Source organism: Melozone crissalis, unplaced genomic scaffold (genome assembly GCF_028551555.1).
Source record: "Melozone crissalis strain CALT ecotype California unplaced genomic scaffold, PUWL_Pcris_2 ptg000027l_1, whole genome shotgun sequence".
Classification (NCBI taxonomy): domain Eukaryota; kingdom Metazoa; phylum Chordata; class Aves; order Passeriformes; family Passerellidae; genus Melozone; species Melozone crissalis.
In genome coordinates, this window is record NW_026535805.1 from 21,787,804 (window position 1) to 21,809,520 (window position 21,717).

The 21,717-nt window shown below is 45.4% G+C and overlaps 1 protein-coding gene across 1 annotated transcript in view; it reads right to left on the reverse strand.

Annotated features, from left to right (window-relative positions):
• PRR18 (proline rich 18) overlaps positions 1-21,717 on the reverse strand; it is a 76,425-nt gene extending 54,708 nt beyond the window's left edge. Inside the window, exon 1 of the mRNA XM_054279808.1 lies at positions 20,843-21,717. Within this exon, the coding sequence (XP_054135783.1) occupies positions 20,867-21,679 (813 nt within the window). The 5' untranslated portion in view covers positions 21,680-21,717 and the 3' untranslated portion in view covers positions 20,843-20,866. The remainder of the gene's footprint in view (positions 1-20,842) is intronic.

Here is a 21,717-nt window from a genome sequence, read left to right on the forward strand (position 1 = left end):
CCAAAGCCCTTTCGTGTTCCTGGTTCAAGCACTATCTTTGAAACCAGCAGAGCATTTATGACCCTCTGCCCAGGAGCTTCCCACACATGCAAAATCAAGCCAGCTTTCTCCCAGCGGCTTACCAAACATTCACATCAACCTTGACAGGCTCAGTTCAAATTCTGAGGTGTGGCAGCTGTTAAAGATCACATGGGAGTAACAGAATCCACTGAATGCCTTTTGGGAGGGGTCCAAGATACTTGAACTATTAGGAAACACACATGATCTGTAGGTGATGGCCAACCCTGCAAAACTGAAGTGATTCAAACGCTATCAAAACTGAAATGATAGCGTTTCTGTGGAAACACAAGTTAATTTTGATCTCTGCTCTCAGGGTCCCAAATATCAGAGTGGTTGCAAGAATTCCACCATTGTGGAAATTTGTGACAGCTCCTCTGGGACACTCTGTGTATCCTACCATCACTAGTCACAACCCGAGTCCTCTGCCCTGCTGCCTCTCACCAGTTTTGACACCTAAGCAAGCCATCTTCACCCTCATCTTCTTCTCTCTATCAGCCCACTCAGGACTGGTTTGTAGCTCAGAACTCTCTCAGTGTTAACCACAAGAATGGGCTCACCCCAAAATAATAGCAAACCATTCCTTTTGGGAAGATGAAATTTGCCCTAAGGTCAACATGATGAGGTCAACAAGGAAACTAACCGTGGCAAATCCTCTTCACAGCACCTTAAGACAATGTAAGTTTGCTGATTGCCCTGACAAAAACCCACACTTTTTTCACCAGTGGAGAAAAAGTTTAGCATCCCAGAAGAAGAATCTAAAGGGTCTAGAAGCAGTACTGACAACTGTATTGTTCTAAGATAAAGCTAAATGTGGGGGAGAGAGAAGGGAGAGAGAAGGGAGAGAAAAGGGAGAGAGAAAACCCCAAGACACAACTTTGCTTATTTGATCTGGGCTATTTAGGTTTACAACAACAATCTTGATTTCACCTGCATCATGGAAGTCTATTTTTCCCTTGTGGGAACAGTGGATAAGTGAAACCCACAAATGTAATTTTTTTCTGTGACAAACATTCACATTTCGATCTAACATTCAAACAGAAAACCAAATCTTAAATCTATTTAATTGTCTTACTACCTCCCACGGATGTTAACCATGTTTTGCTGACCTCTGAAAGGCTACCAGTGAGAGGCAATGAATTTTGTCTATCTTGCCCTATATTGACTGTCTTTCCTTTGATTTTTCAATTCTCCCACTATCACAAAAAACAGGCTTGATTTGGGGAAATTAGTTTACTTTTCTTACTGATCAGATCAAAGTAGGATAATGGCAAATAGAACAAAATCTTAAGAACATGTTTCCCCCACCCACTTTTTTCTTCCTGGACTTAACTTTACTCCTGGCTGGGGAATGGGGGCTGTGGTCAGCTCATCACTTGTTGCTTCTTCCAATTCTTCCTCCTTAGTGGGAGAGCTCCTCACACTTCCCTGTCCAGCATGGATCCCCTCCTCAGGAGCCAGTCCTCCATGAACTCCTCCAAGGTGAGTCCTTCTCATGAAGTTCTCTTCATGAGAAGAGTTGCAGTTCTTCATGAACTGCTTCAGCATGGGGCCCTGGCACAGTCCTTCAGGAACAGGCTGCTCCAGCATCCACTTTATAAAGGTGTGGACTGTGTGGATACAAAGCGGGAACTCTGGCAGGCTGCAGCAGGGCCATCAGCAGTCAAAGGCCCAACACACAAATATTGCTGCAGGGTTACAAGCAATAGCAGAGCACCACACTTCCAGCCCAGGGAACACCCCTCACCTCCTCCACCAGTGTAGTTCAGCTCTTACCTTCTTTGCAGTGCCTGGACACCTGTGACCCCCCAAAATCCTGTGCTACTGTGACCACACAGATAATAATACAAAATTATTCGGACAGAATAACCCCCAACACAAAACAGGAGCACTTGCCCACAATGAGATCATTGAGATCACCACAAAGTGCTGTCACAGGAAGTGGTCCTGTGCCATTTAAACATGAGTCCCATACCACATGGGCTGCTCCAACAGGCCAGGATGCTGAAGGCTGCTGCCAGGATGAGTCAGCCCTCAAAAGTCAGCCAACAGGCTGAAGAGTTTACCCTGAGGTGAAATGTAAACACTTGTGCCAAGATATGATCCATTAATAGATGATAAGCAATACTACTTTCGTGTTTGTTCCCCTCCTTTCCTAACCCACTTGCAAGCATTCTTCAGAAATTGATCTGGTTTTAATCTATGTTTCATTAAGTTGCCTACATAGTTTATGGAAAAAATGTACTTGTTCTTAAAGAATAGTCTCCAATTCAAGTAACAGCAGACAGCTTGATGAACTCATTCATCTATAGAGACTATGGAGTTAAACTGAATTTTCAACTAAAGGCAAAAATGAGGAAGCAAGAATAAGAACATAATAACATGTTGCATACATTTAGCTATTTTATACTCTGCAGAGAAACATATTTTAGCAGATATTTATAGCAGTTGTTTAGACTATTCCACACCACAGTCAAGGAATAGTAAGTTTTCAAAAGAGAAGATGTAAAGTACTGACAGAATAAACTTAAAGAATAAACTTAAAGAAACCCAAACAAACAAACAATAACCTAACCAATTAAAAAAAGAAATCACAACAAGCCTGACATTTGGGTTGGGTTTTCTTGGTTTTGTTTTGGGTTTTTTAAAAACAACATTGAAAGCAAAAAAACCCAAATCTCTCACACCAAACAAAAAACCTAATAATAAATGTAATGTAATCTTCAAGGCAAACTCTTGGTTTGGCACTCAGGAGTGCTGAGTTTGGATGCTACAGTATCCAACAGCTTTGTCTGAGGCTCTTTAGGGAAGCACTGCTCACACGGTGCAAACTTTTTGTTGTATATTCCCTCAAATATTGAGACCAAAGTTTTCAGAAAGAAAAAAAGAAAAGACTGTAATGGCTTCGGACACCTAGTTAAGCAGCTTGTTTCTGAAAAGTGCTGACAAGCCAGGAGCTCCCATTCACTTCAAAGTGTGGGATTTGGGAATGTTTGTTGCTTCAAGATTTATGGTCTCTCTACATCCTAAATGAGAGATTCAAGAAATTACAACAAGTAGCTCATCTCCATTAAAATTAGAAAGAAGTGCTAGACTGATTTGTGGCATCAGTTCCAGAGACCAACACATTCATGCCTTCACTGATCCTGCTGGAGGAATAAATAAAAAGTGAGGGTACCCCAGGGAAAGCTTTGCTAAGGAGCAGCAGGGCACCTCCTCACAAAATCCTGGGGCTGACAGAAGCCAGAGCACACAAGAGAGAGGAGAGGATGAGAACTCTTTCTTTCTTTCTGCAGACTAGTTAGCAGGGAAGGAACAGAATTCAGCCCACAGCTCTGACTGTATTCCTGTCAGAGAGCCAGCTTAGCAACATTGTGTAAAAACAGAATCGCAGGCTGGGCAGTAACAGACCAAGACAGCATGTGGAAATCCATAGCTAAACAAAATAACACCATCAGGAGCAAAAGCTTTGATTCAAATATGGAGAATTCTAACCATGTAGCAAATCTGTTGTACAGCCAAACTGACAGACCAAACCTAAAAACCTCTAAAAATCCCCTAACATTCAGATATTGATACCCACAGGGATTTTGGGGATTGGCAAGTCACCAAAATAAATGTGTTATTTCACTCCAGGCAGAATTATTCCTTCCTGAAAATATGGCATGCTTCAACCATGAAGGTTTTGGAAGCTTTCTCCTCTTCTGAGGGGAAAAAAAAAAAAAAAAAAAGAAGAAGAGCAACTGCAAAGGGTACGACGAGTCCATAAAGGGATGTGACTGTTAGCAACCTGAGTGACAGACAGGAAGGAGATTTCCACAACTGGCATTTGGTGAATTGCAAGCTATAAAAACTGGAGATTGGCTGGCTCGTCTGCAGTTTCTGGGGACAGCAATTTAGTTCTGTCTGTTACTAAAAGATCTTATTTTATTTATATTATTTATTTCAGAATTTCTTCCTGAACCAAAGTAAAGCAAGAAAACAGAACAAATCACACTCATTACTAGGGGGTTTTTTCAGTGATTGTATAACTAGAAAAGTGGTTTTAATATCTCTGGTTTCTTTGCACCTATCATTGGAAAAAATAATTACTTTTGTAGTTATACTACAAATAGTCTTCCTTACACCTTATTTATTTTGCTTTTACCATGATTTTTGTACAGTCATTATTTTCCTCTTTTAAACCTGTGGGTTACTATTATAATGAATGAATTCTTGAAGCAATTAATGCATTATTGTAGCAATTATGCATCTATGCTTAATAATAGCCCACAGAACAAAGTGATCTACTGTAGCTGAACCAGGGAAAGAAAATCCTTTCCTGCACCAAGGAAGATCTCAGAGAAATTACAAAATCTTCCTGAAAAAAAATTCTTCTTGTAATTCAAAGAATTTCATAATGAATAAATATTGGCTACCCCTTCTTCCCAATATTGCGCTGCTCCTCAACTTCACACTTTTTTCTTCTTTTGCTGTTCAAGATTCTGTTTGACGCTAAAATCAGACATTGAGATCTGATTTATCTGCTTTTGAACTTCCCTATTCAGCAACTCCTGGGAGCATAAACAGCATTTCTGTGCCTGTAGAGATCCTTTTATATTTTAAGCTGGCACTTGAGGGGATGGGAGAAAGGAGAAGTCTCACTAACTAATTTACACTTGGCAGATTTCTTTTTGTTTAAAAAGTGTATTTTTCATCTTATACACACACAGACACATATATATCCATCCTGAATAGATGGAAAATAAAAGGAAAAGCTGAAGGAACTCAAGCTGTTTAGCAAGTTGAAACTATTTAAATAATAAGTCCTTTGAAAAGCCATTTCACCTACTTGTGTTAAGACAGTCTAGTCTTTGGTATAGACCTAAGAAATTTACCTGCATTATATAGATAAAGGAAATTAATTAATGCAACAAAGAAGAGGATGCTTAACTTTCCTCAGAGTGCTACGGACCTCTTAGGAGCACGAAGATACTGACGCTTCTATTTGATGTAAGTATGGGTTGGCTAAATTGGACATTGAGACATTGAGGGCACAGAGGAACGAATATGAGCAAAACCACCTCGTACAGAATACAATTATTGTAAAGCACAGGCCAGTGGTATCTGCTTGGAGCAAATGTCCATAGCAGTGGTGGCTTTTATCCTGGGGAAAGGAGAAGGCAACAGCAGATGTAGTCCAAGAATCCTTTTCCTTCCCCAGTTTCTGGAAGCCTCTTTTCTCTAAGCTCGTCGTAAACCAGCCTTGGCGGGAGCCTTGTGCTGCTCGGCCGCCGGCACGGCACACTCCGTTCGTTCTCCGCAGAAAGGAGCACTCCCAGCTGCAGAAGGGAGCACTTTCCAGCTGCAAGAGGCGGCATTCCCAGCTGCAGGAGGCGGCATTTCCAGCTGCAGGAGGCGGCTGGCAGCTCCGGCAGAGCCCCGGCAGGTGGCACCGTTGACCCGAGTGTCCCTGGGCAGCGCAGTCCGCGCAGGGAGCGCCTTTGGGAGATGCTCGTGTTTCCATGCACCGCAGGAGCCTCCTGGAGCCGGGATCAGCCGCTGCCTTACGGCGCAGAGAAAAGGTTTCGGCTGCAGAATGTGCCAGGCAGCGAGGTGTGGTCAGAAACACGGGGAAAGGAGGAAAAGAAAAGCCACAGGAGCCGGCTTGCTGAAAGAAAAGTGCGTTCAAACTAGCGACGGGATTGTGGAATCATAGACTCGTCAGGGTTGGGCAGGACCTTTAAAGGTCCCTTCATCCAACCCCACTGCAAAGAGAGACATCTTCAACCAGCCCACATTGTTCAGAGCTCTGTCCAGCCTGACCTGGGGTGTGCCCAGGGATGGGACATCCACCATTTCTCTGGGCAACACATTCCAGCGTTTCACCACCCTCTTTGTAAAAAAAATTCTTTCTATATCTAACCTAAATTGACCCTCCTTCAGTTTGCAACCATTACCCCTTGTCTATCTCGACAGGCCCTGCTAACAGGTTGGAATACGAGGTGTCCTTTCAGCTGTGTACAAGCAGTCTCTGGCACTGCAGAACTACAGCTGTCCCACTGCTGCATGCACTGTCCTGCAAGGGACACCATGCTTCCTGAAGTTAAAACAAATCTCTTTCAGTGGTCAGCAAGGCATGGGCGGGGACCCAGCTGTGTCAAACTGCGCCCTGATGGAGTAAACACTAGAGCTGTAAGAAAATATTGAGAGAATCTCACAACAGTCACTACAAAAAGCTTCTTTAAAAAGAGTGTTCTTACACAACACATACTTTTGTATGCCATAAGGCAAAAAAATACTTTTGAATACCATCCATACCACCCCTCTAATATCTAGGTTAACCAGGTGGACTCTCATGTGATGCACAAGGGAATACTCTATATTGAAAATGACCAAGGAACTCCTTTCCAGCCTTGCTCTGCAGACTCTCCCCTGCTAGCCGATGAAAACAATGGGCACTGCAGCACAGTAACAGCAAAACACCACATCTAAAAATCTCATTTCCTTTAGTACATGGGACATTTCGTGAAGACTGCCTTCAGCATTTTAGGCTATATAATCAATTTTTGCTCTTACCCACACAGACATAAAGAATAAAAATAAATTCATTTAAGATGCTGGTAGAGTAACCACAACTGATGTCAGATTCCATTCTCTAACCAGTTAAACCAAGGTGCTCCAATATAGAAACTGTCTTGGCACCTGGGCACTAAAAAGGGAGTATCAGCCCTTGGGCAACTGAATGATTTCCTTGTTACTTGATCAGAAGTCCTGAAATTCAGGGCTGTTACCAGGCTGCCTTCCATAGTGGCATTACCTGATCCATTAGGGTTTGTTTCATCACACCTTCTTCATCTTCCTCACTGAATGCTGATTTGACATTTATCCTCTCTGTTTGCCATCTTTGCCAGTCACCTTCTGTGGTTATTCTGTACTAAGATAAATTGGTGCCAAAAAGGAGAAGCTGTGCAATTGTGACAATGGATACCTTTGAGTTGTCTTTGCCAACTATAATTCAAACCATGGATGAAGCTAGAATATAGCTGGCCATAACCCACTTATCCACACTACACATACCTAAATACCAAGAACATCTCATTCTCAGACATTTCCAGTAAACTGGAGTGGAAGCTGTGCATCCTTACTGACAAGTTGACACTCAGCAGACACAGTCTTCTGCTGCACAGAACAGAACTGGATGGCCAAAATCCTACAGGCTGCACCAGCAAGCCACAAAGATGCCATAAACAACCTATAAATCCTGCTGAAATGCAAGGTTTCTCGTTCCATGTGTGTTGCAATTAGCGTGTCAGGGACATCCATACCAGGTAGGCAGCTGTAACTCATGAGCTGCAGGTCATGGACAACAGCTGGAGGCCTGGAGGGATGGCCTGAGGCAGAACAACAGCTCTGGTGGCTCACAGGTTGCAGGACTTGCTCAAAGGTTTGATACAAACAAGTAAACGATGTCAATTGGTTGAGTGTCTGTCACACGTTTAAAAACACACAGGATTTTACTAGGACATCAAAGAATCAAAGCAATTCTTATCAGTATGGACCAAAAAAAACCCAAACAAAAAAACCCCACAGAGTCTCTAAAAATGTTTCATTTATGTCTCACTAAAATTAGGCTACTCTAGAAGAGCTGTACTACCTGAGAGAAAAGGGTATCTGTCAGACCCTCTCTAAGCTTTAGGAAATAGCAAGTATTCCAGGTAAGCAGGAGCATAAAACAGATCAGCTCTTTGTCCCTCACTCATCTGTGACCTCAGAGCTGGCTTGAGGAACTAAAGTATTGATATATGAGATAACATAAGAAAAATCTTATGTTATTTAGCATATTCTATCTGTGGCATGTTGGGGTTTTTTTGTTTATTCTAACTATAAATTGCTCAGCATCCAGTCCTGACTAAGCCTGATACCTTTCTGGGCTCACCAAGTTTCTAAGTGCCATTCCAAGAAACAGATCATACAGAAAGCATCCTCTCAGTCCAAATCATAGAAGCTTGTGGCAAGGCTTCTGAGGTGGCACAAGCTCCCTCCCCAGAGGTCAAGAGGCAGCACAGAACAGTTAACACAAGCATTCATTCACCCCTACCAAGTGCTGTTTGAGATGAAGTCTGAGCACGCCTTCCTTGTTTGCGGGAGAATGACAACTACAAAGAAAATAGTTGCTATCTCATAGAAATACCTGGCATTACTGACATTATTCCTGCACAACATTGCTTCTCCCTCTTTCTCTCTCTGTAGCACAATTTGTTGCTATGAAATCTCAAGAATGCCAGTGATTGATTTTGAATATCTAATGTGTGTCTAATAAGCAGCAAAATGAGACAGATGTGACAACAAACAAAATGACAGTACAATAAAAATGACTGACATATAAAAAGAAGCTCGGTTTAGTTGAAGGAAAACAACAAAAAACAAACCACAAAACCATAAGCATAAAGTGCCACTACTTCCTCCTCCAGCTTATTTGCAAAATCCATCTCTCTGGTTAAACAACAAAGCACTGCTCAGGAGGCACAATGCTCGCAGCGGGAAGAATCCCACTTTCATTGCAGGTAATCCTTTGCTACCAAGGACAGGAGCAAGCATGAATAATCCTGGTGGCTCCCACCCTGCAGGAAGGCCTGCAGGCACTCACAGCGTGGAGAAGGGTGGAAGGCAGCCTTGGCATCACCTCACAGCCCTCACCCTGCAAGTCTGAGGCAGCAGCACTGCCTGGGGCAAAGAGCCACAGCAATGCTGCCTTATGGCACTGACAGTGTTTTGTTAGTGAGAGGGCTAAAGAGAGAAACTTTAAATCAGCAGCAGTAATTCCACCCATGCCAGTTCTCCTCTCATTTCCAAATCCAACCTTTGAATGATCCTGAGCAGAGAAGTGAATAAACCTTTCCAGTTCTGTCAAAAGCAGCAGGGGAAAAGCACTGATTGTGCAGTGGTTTGAGATGAATGTACAGCCGAGGTACCAGCAAACAGCACAGGGACCTCCTGCCTCAGACAGGACCAGGCTGACAGATGGTGCAGGTGCTCCTGTTCTCTAGAGGCAAGATGATGCTACTGAGAATTGTGTCTGCACTGCAAGATTTATAAGAGAGAAATGGAACCATGCCACAGACTGAGGTATTTTGTTGTTGTGCCACGTCCCTAAGCTCCTGTCTACTCCTCTTCACATCAACCTTATTTTTCTATCTCCCCCTCCCCCTCTCCATCTCGCAGCAGCTCCCTGGTGACATCCCATTTGCCTTTTTCCACAGAGAGCAGCACCACTCTGAGAGAATTCAGTGAGCTCTCTGGAGCTGAGCTCACAGCTCTGGCTACAGTGAACACACAGAACAGACAGATAAATAAAGATAAATAAGCCAAGGTCAAGAGGCATTGTTGTGGGTCAGTGGCTGTTCACCTCTTCCCTGCCAGCACAGGTCTGAAGTGTATTTCTGATCCAACCTCAAACGGGCTTGAAGGTAGCACAGCAAAAGTGCAGAAAGAAACAAAGAAGTAATTAAACTACCATGGGAAAACTTTTTGATTCAAGACACTCTTAAGACTCCATTTAAGTTCATGCAACTCTCCACTTGCACAGCTTAAGGCTTTGTATGCAGTATATCTTGTACCACAAGTTTCCATCCCTCCTGCAGCACCTGTCAAGGGTAATTCAGCCTTGAGTAAGGCGAGGAATAAATCAGCAGGTGGTTGTTTAAAGAAGAGGAAAGGACATGAGTAGTACAAGGCTGGCCTCACACAAGAGTGAGTTACAGTGTGCAGCATCCTGGCGTGTACACAAAGAAAAGCAGAAAAAGTAATCAGCAGAAGAATAATCAAAGACATATCACAGAATATGCTGAGTTGGAAGGGATCCTCAAGGATCCATGCTGGCATACCTGTGTTCTTTTACGTGTGACCCAAACCTCACTCCAAGTGAACACAACTGCTGAGAAGTCACTGCAAATGTTATACTAAATCCACGTTAAATCTGCCTGCTTGTCTGCTAATGGTCTCAACCAGCCATTCACTTGTTGGATTAATTGCTGGCTGTACATGAGACACTGTGTTGTTGAACCCACACTTCTTGTGTCAACATTGCTTCATCCTTCTGTTAGATTATGCATTGTCTACTTTAGCTAAAGAATTTTTAAAAAGACCCACAGAGAGCACACATTACAGTCTCAACCTCAGCCCTTTATCTTTTCCTCCCACACAAAAAGGTTTTTGTTGTGGAAAATCACCTGCATCACAACACATAAGAACTAAGACAAGGGCCTGAATCCACAGCAGCCAGAAGAGGGATGTAGCTGCAGTGAGGCATCACTTGGCACTGCCCCATCCTGCTGAGGTATTCAGCTCACAGAACAGCATTTACAAGTCCAGGCCAGACACCAAAATCCAGCAGAGCCTGGGGCTTAAGGGCTGAAGATCTGCCCTCTCACAGGAGCACTGACTTTTTTCATACCCTGGCTGCAGAGGTGGGGAGGAAATAATTTTAAAACCCCTAAAGTAACAGAGAAGTACCCAAGAAAAATGTTTCTTAAGTCTGCACTCAGATGTTGCATTCAACATTTTTGTGGTGAATTAGCTATTAATTTGTTACTATCTATAAGAACTGCATTCTTTTACAAGCAGAAACATTTCACTGCCATCTCTCTGAGGGTGAAAATTCTCCTACCAAATGGCAAACTTTGTGTAGCATGCTACTGGTGGTCACTGCCCTCACACCCTCTGCATGAAGGAGTTCACACCCACATCCCCTCACCTTCCAGGAGAGCAACATAAACACAACCAGGCTGTTGATGACACTGAGGGAGAATTTAAACTCTTCTGAGCTTACTAGACCAGGCAAAGAGGATGCCCACGATGCAGTAATTCTTCCCTAAGACAAGAACATGAATCAGGTAAATCCTGCACTTTATTTATTCCTAAAACTATCAGCTTTTTATTTTACTGCAATAGTCGGTCAAGAAACAGGAATCCACAAAGAAATTTTCCCTCTTCCTTGTTTCCTACCTCCTTCATGAACACAGTGTTTCTCACACACACAAAGCTGCCCTTGAAACCCTAAGAACTGTTTTTGAAAGTGGAACTCCACAAGTCAGATAGGACAGAGTTTCACAGAAAACAAAAACGTGTTTACTACCCATGGCCAAGCAATAAAAACACCATTCAGGCAAACTGTGGAAAGAGACCAAGTTACATGATCTCTATTTGCTCCCGTCCAACACATAGGCTCCCCGGCAGATGAAACACAAGAAAGACCCCATTAGTATGCTCAGGAGGTGAAAGCTCAGGTTTGCCAGCCTTTTACCAGGCAGCATCAACCAGAACATGTCAATGTGCAGCCCAACAGGCCGCATAATTGGGCAGGTTCTGGCGTTTTCTGGTGGCCACTGCAGGGAGCTGTCATAAAACCCATCACAGTGCAGCAAAACAAACTTCTAGAAATGCAACCAGGCTGCACAAGGAAGAGCAAAGTCTGAGCAGTTAGTGATGCTGAAATCACTTTTAAAAAGGCTGTATGAGCATACAATAAGGGGGGTAAATGAACTAGTTCATACTTAACTTCAGTGTGGTTAGCCTCACAGCCATGGTGTGCAGCTGTGTGTGACATTCCCGTGTGCTTTTCCCAAAGAGGGAATAGTGAATGCCAGCCTTCCTCCTGCCAGCACAGAGCTGAGTGAATAAAGTGGCTCTGTCTGTGAAACCAGTTTGCCACCTGCTACCTGAGTCCATCATGGGAAGAGTGGGGACATCCATTTCCTTGGCATTTCACAGGGATTTGCCAGCATTCTCAGCTCAGTGTCCTCTTCTGCAAGCTCCTGCAGGGACAGCCTCCAGCTATTGCTCCTCCTGGCTGAGTCTTGCCATCCCTTCAGCCTGGCTCTGACCTGAATCTGTATCATTTTCCCCGGCATCTGAGCTCAGATCGCTTTGCCCAGAGCTGTTGCCTCGAGCTCTTGTCCTTGTTGCAACCCTGACCAGAGGCATGAGAGGCTGGCAGGGAACACTGGTGCTGTAGGAAAATCTGTTCCTGCAGCCCCTTCTGACCTCCTGATCCCAGAAGGCAGTCGTGGCTGCTAGCAAAGCTCTGCTCCATGCTTCAAGCCCTCATTTTAAACGTGCTTCAGACTGAAAAAGCCTTCAGAAAAGAAAACCAGAACCTGCAACTTGTAATTTAATAGGACCTTTGAGAGTGCGTGCAGGGTAAAACATCCTGTTAAAGCTGTCATTTGATCAAATACAGAAGACTTAGGGGGAAAAAGGCTGATATTGGACACAAAAGTGCAACAACTTAAATGTCAAATTCTTGCTGTAAATCACAGAGAATTTGCAGTAGTAACAGTAAGTTTTGTTAGCAATTGTGTACCAAAATCACTGTACATTTTTATCATTCACAAATTTTTCCCAAGAGCAATTGAACTATTCCTCTTTTCTCTGGAATTTCAAAAATAGAGGTATTTTTGACGCACACACCTGGAACAGAATTTAATTCTCTCTTGAACTGGCTTAATGGTTAAAAAATAGTACCAGGATCTAGGAGACATCATGCAGTTCTAAATACATAAATCACTTTACCCACTTTAATCTGGATTAGAGCATGGCCAGTCAATGCTGCAGTACAAATATTTGGCAATGGCCACAGCCAGCTGCCATGCCAGAAATGTATTAGGCAGAAGAGAGGAGAACTGCTCATCTCATGCACATTTCATGTCAAAATATATCATCTGTGACTGCACATCACACCTCAGCATGGCTTTGTGTGGAAGATAAAAGGCTCTGATTTACAGCATTATAGATGTTTGCTAAATGCCTTAATTGCCCTGTCTTCTTTCAAAGAGGCACTTTATTATTAGCTTTCAGAGTGTGCTACGTAAGGCAGATAATTTTTTCCTAATTCTTTACTGGCACCTTAAAAAACTGTATTTTACTAATATTCCTTTGAATAAGAAGAGTGTCTGCTTTACCTCAGCTTTCAGTGATGAACAGCCACAGCCAGCTCCTCGTTACTATGGCAATATTACATAGGAGGTACAGAAACAGGCTGATGCTTTTATCTTCTCCCTTTGTACCTACAATATGCTCACTTCCCCCCTCCCCTCCTTTATTTTTGAACAAAACAGCCACAAAGAGGGATGGTGAACCGTTCAGAGAATCAAAACAGAGGTTATTTTATTAACTTTGTTGTTATATTAACTGAGGATAAATTACAGGTCTATGAATGAGATATAAACGCCAAAGACCTTCAGATATGTTTTGTAAATGAAGTGTTTTCTTTTTTTTCTTGAAAAAAATAAAAAAAAGAAGGCTTAGTGACCCATTCTGCTTGCTTCTCACGCAAAGCTGAGCCCCTTTGCTCTTTAGCTGTACCCAGGCAAGGATCACTCTCACAACTGGCTGTTTCCCCTGAAAACAACCAAACCAGTCAATGGAGACACATTTGTCTGTGTCAGCTGCAAGGAAATCCCATTCCTCATGTGACCCCATCCCAGAGGTAACAAAAACAGGCTCCTGCATGACTGCTAACACCACCTCATCTCTATTCATTTGTCTCTAACCCGCAGTGGTTTAAGCCCTCCTCCCTAACTCCCCTCAAGGCTTATGGAAAACATCTCATTTGCATCCCTTGACTCCGCCCCCTGTGGGAGCTCTCCCTGGCTGCTCCAGCCGAAGCAAACGATGAGGGAAGGTTGGCAGCTCCCGGGCTGGGATGGTTTGGGAGGCAGGCATGTTAAGCAGCTCAGTGGCTGAGCCAAGGCGGGAGCTTTGCCACAGCTGGGGATCAGCCACTGGTGGCACAGGGGGGCCACAGCCAGCTCGCTGAGCTCCTTTTGTTCTGCTTACCCTCTGTATTCATCCACCAGAGGTTAGAGATGCAGCTAGTGCCTTCAAATTTCTTTCCAGATTAATCAAAAAGGAAAAAAAAAGGAAAATCATGGAACAATTTCCCTAAAAATATCAACTCTTCAAATGCAAGATATGTATGTTTAGGATTTCTAACATGACACACTCCAGTTGCTCATTCTGGTGAAAGCACCACTTGGCAGATAACTTTTTGTGATCCATGGTTCCACTGACACTTCAGTACTGCCCCAGACAGCCCAATTTTCTCTTTCTTCTCTGTCTCAGCCTATAGTTTTGACAGCTACACATTTTCAATGTATGTTCCTCTGGCTTTCAGCATTTTAAAAATATCTTGCCAGTGGAGGTAGAAATTTCTGATTACCACTTAAGCAAATAGGCCATTGGTTTAATCTTTCAGAAATTTCATTAAACTCTTGGACATAATTTGCATATTCAACAAATTGCAAGATTTTGTCTCAGCCACCTGAGAGAAGCAATATAGCAGCACATATTCCATGAGAACTCCAGAAAAAGAAAAAAGACTTCCCAGCAGTAAACTGTCAGTATGACCCGTAACAAGGTTACCAATAGGCTTGTGAATATCATATAAGTTATATTGCACAGTAAACTTTCCCAACATGCCAGGAACCAAAAACCAGCCCAAAAGGCATTGTAAGCATCAATACAAATTCAATATTTGCTGTTTCACAGTAATTGCACCCTGCAATATTGCCAGTTTAAATTAAGATATCATGGTGATTGTTAAGAGTATCTGGGTCAGACTATCTTCCATTTTGACAGAATCTTTTTGTATCAGCACTGGGAAAAGAATAAGAAGCCATGAGATGGAAAAAAATAGATTAATGTTTTCCATCTACTTGTAATTTAAAGGCATCACTTGCTAAGGACATCTTGTGCATTATCCTTCAGATACAATTGCCAAGCCAAATTATTTCTACCCTAAAATGACCTGAGTGAAGTCTACAGACATTTTCCTCAAAGCTAAAGAAACTCAGTGACCATTGTGAATTGAAAAATATCCATTTTCCATAGACCACAAGTTTGAATGGAGTGAGCAGTACAAAATATCCTCCTAACAAGCGCTTGACACCAGGGCGTCAGCGTTCCTGTTGAATGGTGGTTGTGCAGAGTGCTTGTGCCTGTCCCAAGAAGAGATTTCAAGCATTGCAAACTGATATGGGAGAGGCACGTGGACGTGTAAGACAGACCACTTGGTCAGAGGCTTTAGATTCACTCTCAAGATCTCTTCAGCACTTCACATGGTGGTAAAAGAATAAATCCCAGTGACACCTGGCCCCACACAACAGCCTCACCAGAACGTTTATTTAACTGGTGGCTCTTTTTCTGTTTGCTTTGAAACAAAGAGGTGAGGGTGAGAAGGGGAGGGAGATTTAGCTCACTCTCAGGAGCTTCATGAGAAGTTATAACAGTGGTTGCTGCAGGAGAAAAACACAGGGAGGACTGTATTATATCAGCATCTATTAAGATGGCTGGATCTCTGCTAGGATCTTCACATACTAGGCAGTAAGCAAAATGCTTTCAGAGAACAGAGCTGTAATTACTACATGGATTGTGGAAAATACTCGCAAAAGAAAAACCAGAGAGAAAATTAAAGCCACGGGTTCTTACTGAGACTGTTACCTTTTGCGTTTGCAATTGCTCTCAGGTGCTTCACGCACCCAGAGCCTCTTCTGCAGAACTTTGCTTTTATTTGCTCCCTATTTCTGTCCTAGTCCTAAACAGCCTCTGCTCGTTTTAATTTAAAGCGTTTGAAGTTCAGTCGCTTAGCGCTGTTCCCACTCGGGTTTTGCTATTCTGAAAACTCCCTGGCAAAGTGAGTGCTGTGATTCATTCCCCAGCCCCTCACTGTGTGACGCACCTGCCCGGCTGCTGGCACCATGCTGCCAGGTGGGACTCTGGCAGCCAAGAGAATGGTAAAAAAAATAAATTGGAATACCAGAATTTACTATAATTTTCTCTCTCCTTTGCTAATTGATAAGAAGGTAACAGCTTCAGTGCTAATTTATTTTTATGTTTAATTAGGAACCTTTTTTTCCTTTTCATTCAAAACTCAGCTTTTACCAGCACTCAGAACTGTGAGGGCAACATGAAAAATAATGGAAGCATTACATTCCTGTTAGTCAGAATGCTGAGAGCTGGACATCAGTTGACCATCCCTGAAGAGTTCATTTACCCAAAAAGCAAAACTAATTTGGTAGAAGTAATTCTTCTTTGGCGTAGAAGTAATTCTTAGAGTTCTTATCACACCTAGCACTTCCACCCAGAATGTGAGCCCTCACAACAAGAATGGCCTATTGTCACTGTCCTGCAGCTGGCAATTAAGCACCACAGCAGCCACTCACTCACAAGTGCAGTGGGGAGGACAACCAACAGTAGAACTTGTAGGTTGATATAGGAAGAGTTAAATAACTAATTTTTTTTTAATTTAAAAAATATAGTAATAATGGTAACAAAACCAAACCAAACAAGTGATGCACCATGCAATTGCTCACACCCACTGACCGATGCCAGACTCCATCCCCAAACCCAGATCCACTCTCCTTCTAGGTAACTCCCCCAGTTATATACTGGGCATGATGTTTTAGGGTATGAAAACATCCCTTTGGCCCGTTTGGGTCACTGGTCCCAGCAATGTTCCTTCCCAGTTTTCCTTTTGTGTGTCTCCTCACTGGCACAGCATAAGACACAAAAAAAAGGTCCTTGAGGTCCTTGACTTAGGATGAACACAACTTAGCAAAAAACAAAAGCTTTCAGTGTGTTATCAACATTATTCTCATGCTGAATCAAAACAGAGCACTGAGAAGAAAATAAGTCTATCTCAGCCAAAACCAGGACACTCAAGACAGCTGACTGCAAAACACAGACTGCATTTTTTTTTATATTTCTAATTTTATAAAAAATAAAAAAAACCCCAAGAAATCTTAAAGCCATTCTAGAACTCTCAATCCCTCATTTTATATTGTAAAGGGAAAAAAACATTGCTCTAAAATAATGTAATTTAAACATAACCTGTAACAGTTCTTTAAATAAAATTAAAAAGTACTAAAAGACGCCATCCCATAATCAATATCCTATATCCTCAACTTACTGTTATCACTGGCTGCCAGCTTCTCTCTCTGGAAGTGGCTCCTAACTCTTAGCACATCCAGGCTTGGAGCTGCAGCAGGGTGAGATCCAGGCTAGGGCCCACCAGCTGCAGGCATTCATTCACTGAGGCTCACAGCATTTTCCCCATGCTCTCAGAAGAAGCAAGAGCACCTGTGAATACCAAATTGCCAGCACTATTTCCAGAGACTGTTCCTGGAGGTTTTCCTCCGTGGGAAGGGAAAAGAAACATTCACATCTTTCTTGAAGGCAATGAACTGTAGTAACTTTTGGTTCTTGTAGTGACTGGGCACTGCTTTGGGCTCCCTTCCTTGCAGCAGTGTCAGCCAGGAGCTCACACACTGCCACACCTGGTCATTGCAAAATGATGGTGACTACTCTTCCACAAAGTGCCAAAGCCAAACCTTCTCAGAAATCTCTTCCTCTCTTCACAAAACCACCAATAGGAAGAGGCTTTTCTTAAGAAGAAAAACAGAATGTGCCTTTGCCTCACAAAAAAACACCCACAAAACCAAAGAATGAGCCCCCCCAACCAAAAGGACAGTTGTGTTCTAGACAGACACCACCCACTGGTCCTCTCAGGACAGCAGCCCCAGGACTGATGCCCTCACTCAGCTGTGAGAGATGCCTCAGGCACAGCTGGAAATGGTGTGAGATAATGGAGATGTTCGACAACAGCTCAGGGAATACTGCTTGTCAGGGCTTTACAAGCATGCTGGTGAGGAAGATCACAAAAGAAAATAAAAGCTGGGGAAAAAGCTGGGCATGCTCCCACTTAGCTTTGAAATAAAAAAAAAAAAGGTACCTATTGTATCAGTGAAATGAGAAAGCCGAGAGTTGGGCTAGAACCCAAGAGCAAACTCAGCAATGCACAGGGCTGAGGTTGTTGAGTTAGAAAAACAAGGGCTTCACCTGTGTCTGGCCTCTCAGCCTTGCTCAGGAGCAGCAGGACGGCAATACTATTCGTTAGCTACCTTAAAAAAAAAAATACCCAGAATATGTGTTGCTTTGGGGTGCTTTTCCACTGTAAATCATGCTGATATGTTTGGAGGAAGAAGCTATCTACCCCAAAGGAATTATCGATTATTTTAAGCTTTCACAGCACCAGCTGCTCCTAACTCCCAACAGCTAAAAGGGTTATGAGTGGGAGGCTTAGGCTGAGGCAATGTGAAGATGGCTAATATACAAATGCTAAAAAGCAGATGCAGCGAGTTCCAGGCTGCTTCTGGGTCCTTATGGCAAAATCAGACCTGTGCCACCTGAAAAGTGTTCCCGAAGACACCTGATCCGTTCACCAGTACAGACCCAGAAGGGTTCTTACAGCAATACTTACACTGGGCTGCTCCATGGGCTGAGAACTGGGGGAGCTGGCAGTGTCCTTATCTGTCCAGGGAAAGCTCTCTCACCCTGACTGAGCACAGTGCAGCAGAGGGGCAGAAAAGGTGTTTCACAGCATCCCATTTGAATTTTCCAACCACAACCTGTCCTGAACCCATGTGTGTGAGAGATGGAGGAAGGCTGAGGCTGACTGGGGATCAGTGGGATAGGGAGCTTTGGTTCTCAACACTTCGTAAGGTTTTTGCCCTCTCATCAAGGAAAGGAAGAGTGATTAGTTCTCAAATTCTTCATTCTAGGAGCAGGTTCTTTCTTTTTCAGAGCTGGCAGCCCTTCAATTCCAGCCCCCCTTACCCCCAGTTCACACTGCATTTGCTGCAGCTGTGCATTCAAATTTATTGAATTTTTTGCCATACTTCAGACTCTGAACAAAACAGCTTTCAGCCTCACAAGTAAGCTTTAACATACTTCAGCCCTTAATGAGTGAATCACATTTCATTGCAACTGGGGATATTGATTGGAGTTAATATGAAACCATGGAGCAGTTTAAGGAACAACGTTAAGAGTCCAGGATGTTCATTTATAAACTCCCATTCCCAGAAGTGAAACAAAAGGAAAACTCAGCTAACAGCTCAACTACCAGCATTTCCATCATTGTTAGAAGAGGGAAAAACAACAACAAAAAGTGATTCTGACATCAATCTAGCATGTATTAAATTTGACATGAAATTTGCAATTGTTGATGCAGATTGACTTGAAGATGTTAATGAAGACTGGTAATATGACAGAACTACATGCAAACTCAGCTAAAATGATATGAAAATGCATGTGTTTCATAGCTATCACTACAAATGACTCTACATTTGCTTAAATGAAATAGAATTAGTCTCCATAAATTTTCATGCCCCGTGTTTTTGTCTCTGGCCTTTGAACATACCTATTTCACAATTGCCTTATATTGGTTCAGTTTTTTTTAATGGCAGTATCAATGCACTGAATAAACATTTATTTTATCAAACCATCTCCCCAGTCATTCCTTAAGTTTCAGGTGGAAAAAAAGAAAAATATGCTTGAACAAACATGGAGCAAAACAAAATGCAGCACATGGCTACATCGTGCAACTAATATAAAGAAAGGTTTATCTCACATGATATAATGGAAGTCAGCACAGACATTCATTTGGTGTAAACAAGTGATGTCTTAGTGAAATTTATAATACCCAATTTGTGGCACTAAACTTTGTTTTACTCCGCTAAGTAAATTCAGCTGAACGTGTTCCTACATGTTCAAACATTCATTTGTAAAATACTTATAGAATCACAGTAAATGCTCAGGTCTGACTGTTGTTCTGGGAAGCTGGAGAACAACAATAAAAGAGCAACAGTAGGTGGCCGAGACACTGTAAGCCTGGTAAAGACTTACCCTTCCCTTTCCGCCCATAATTTCTGTACACTTGGCGTCCCAGCCCCCTCCTCGCCTCTCCCAACACACAGAGCTCGGAAGAGCACCAGGCATGGCCATAGCCCGGAGGGGGGAAGGCTGCAGTGGGCTCCAGGGATGGGAAGCCGAGGGACGCTGACAAAGGATGCTGCCTCTGTGCTCCCTCCCTCTCTCTCTCCCTCCCTCCCTCCTTCCTTCCCACTCCACCTCGTACATTGGCAGCGGCTCGAAAGGTCGGACGTATCTGAATTACTGTCTGGGAGGGGATGAAATCGCCAAGTCCATGCACAACCCCAGCCGCTCCTCTCCGGTTCGCCGGCGCAGGGAACCGGAGCTCTGCCCACGCCGCGGCCGCCCGCACCTTCCCATTCTCCTCCCGCCGTCCCTGCCTCTCCCCGGGAGCGGAGCTGCTGCCATCTGCCCCAGCAGCGCCGGGCTCGCCCCCGCCCGCTCGGTCCCTGCCTCCGCCGCCGCGCCGGATCCGCGGCTCTGCGTTATCCCTGGAGCCGAGCTGCCGGCGGCTCTTCCGAGGAGCAAACGTGCGCCAAAGGGCACAGGCTCTCCGCACGGCGACCAGCCCGCCATCCTTACCTTATGGACACCGAGACAGCGGATACCGCCAGGCTGGGGCAGCCCAACGCCAAGCCACCAAGGCGCGAAGGCTACCGCAACACATGAGTCCTTTATTCAAATAAATAAAAATGAACTTTTATGTACAAATATACAAAACCATTACGCACATTTTATAAAGTAGTCAGAAATCTTTAAAAAAACCGCGAGGGAGGAGGCAGGACGCCCACAGCCGGTGCCCTCCCTCCCAGCACCCGGGCACTGGCGGGCGGAGGCCGGCGCCGCTCCTTTGTCCCTCGCCCCGGCGGCGGCGGCGCCCCGAGGATCGGCTCCGGGCCAGGGGCTCCGCTGCCCGGCCCCCGCCGCCACCCGCCCGGGCTGCCACGGCGCCGACAACACAACACGGAACACGACATCGCGGATGGCGGCCCCAGCTGCCCCCGGTCCGACCGCTCGGGCGGCCCCCGCCGGCCGCGCCGCTCCGCGGTCCCGGCGGGGCTCAGAGGGTGCCCAGGTGCGGCAGCGTCTCCAGCCGCTCGGGGTGGTCGCGCCCGGCCGCGCTCTCCACGCCGCGCAGCCACTCGGTGCATTTCCGCACCAGCCCCTCGTCCGCCGCGGCCCCCGCCTCCTCCTCCTCGTACTCCTCGTCGTCGTAGCGGTGCCGGTCGTTGAGCAGCGAAACCTTCAGCAGAGCGCGCAGGTCGCCGCGCCGGGCCGGGGCGACTCTGCCGGCGGGAGAGGGTGCGGGCTGCCCCCGCTGCCGCTCCAGGCTGCGGCGCTGCAGCACCCGGATGGCCTCCGGGGGCAGGCTCAGCGAGAAGCGCCCCGCCGCCTCGCCCGGCGCCCTGCCGAGGCTCTCGCAGGAGCGGCTGCCCGCCCCCGGCGCCCCCGGGCGGCCCCGCGGCTGCGGTGGGGTGGGCTGGGGCCGCGCCGCCCGCTCGGCCGGCGGTCTCCGCGGAGGCGGCCGCTGCAGGGACGAGCAGGGCCAGGAGCTGGAGAGGGGGCCCGGCCGCTCCGGAGGCGCCCCCCGCGCCTTCCTCGCCGCCTTCTCCTCTGCGGGCCGAGGCGCTGCTTTCTTGGGGGCCGAGGCGGCCGCCGGCGGCTTCTTGGGCTGCGCCCGGGCGGCAGCGGGGGAAGCGGAGGGGGTCGGCAGGATGGCCGGCAGCAGGGGCGGCAGCGCGGCGGGCCGCCCGGGAGTTCCCTCCGGCTCGTCGCTGCGGGCCCAGGGAGGAGCGGAGCGCGCTCCGGGCAGGGCGGCGCTCCTTCCCGCGGGCGGGCAAGGCCCCGCGGCGCGCCGCGGCTGCAGCCCCATGGCCACGGGCGGACGAGGAGCCCGAGCTGCCGGCGCGG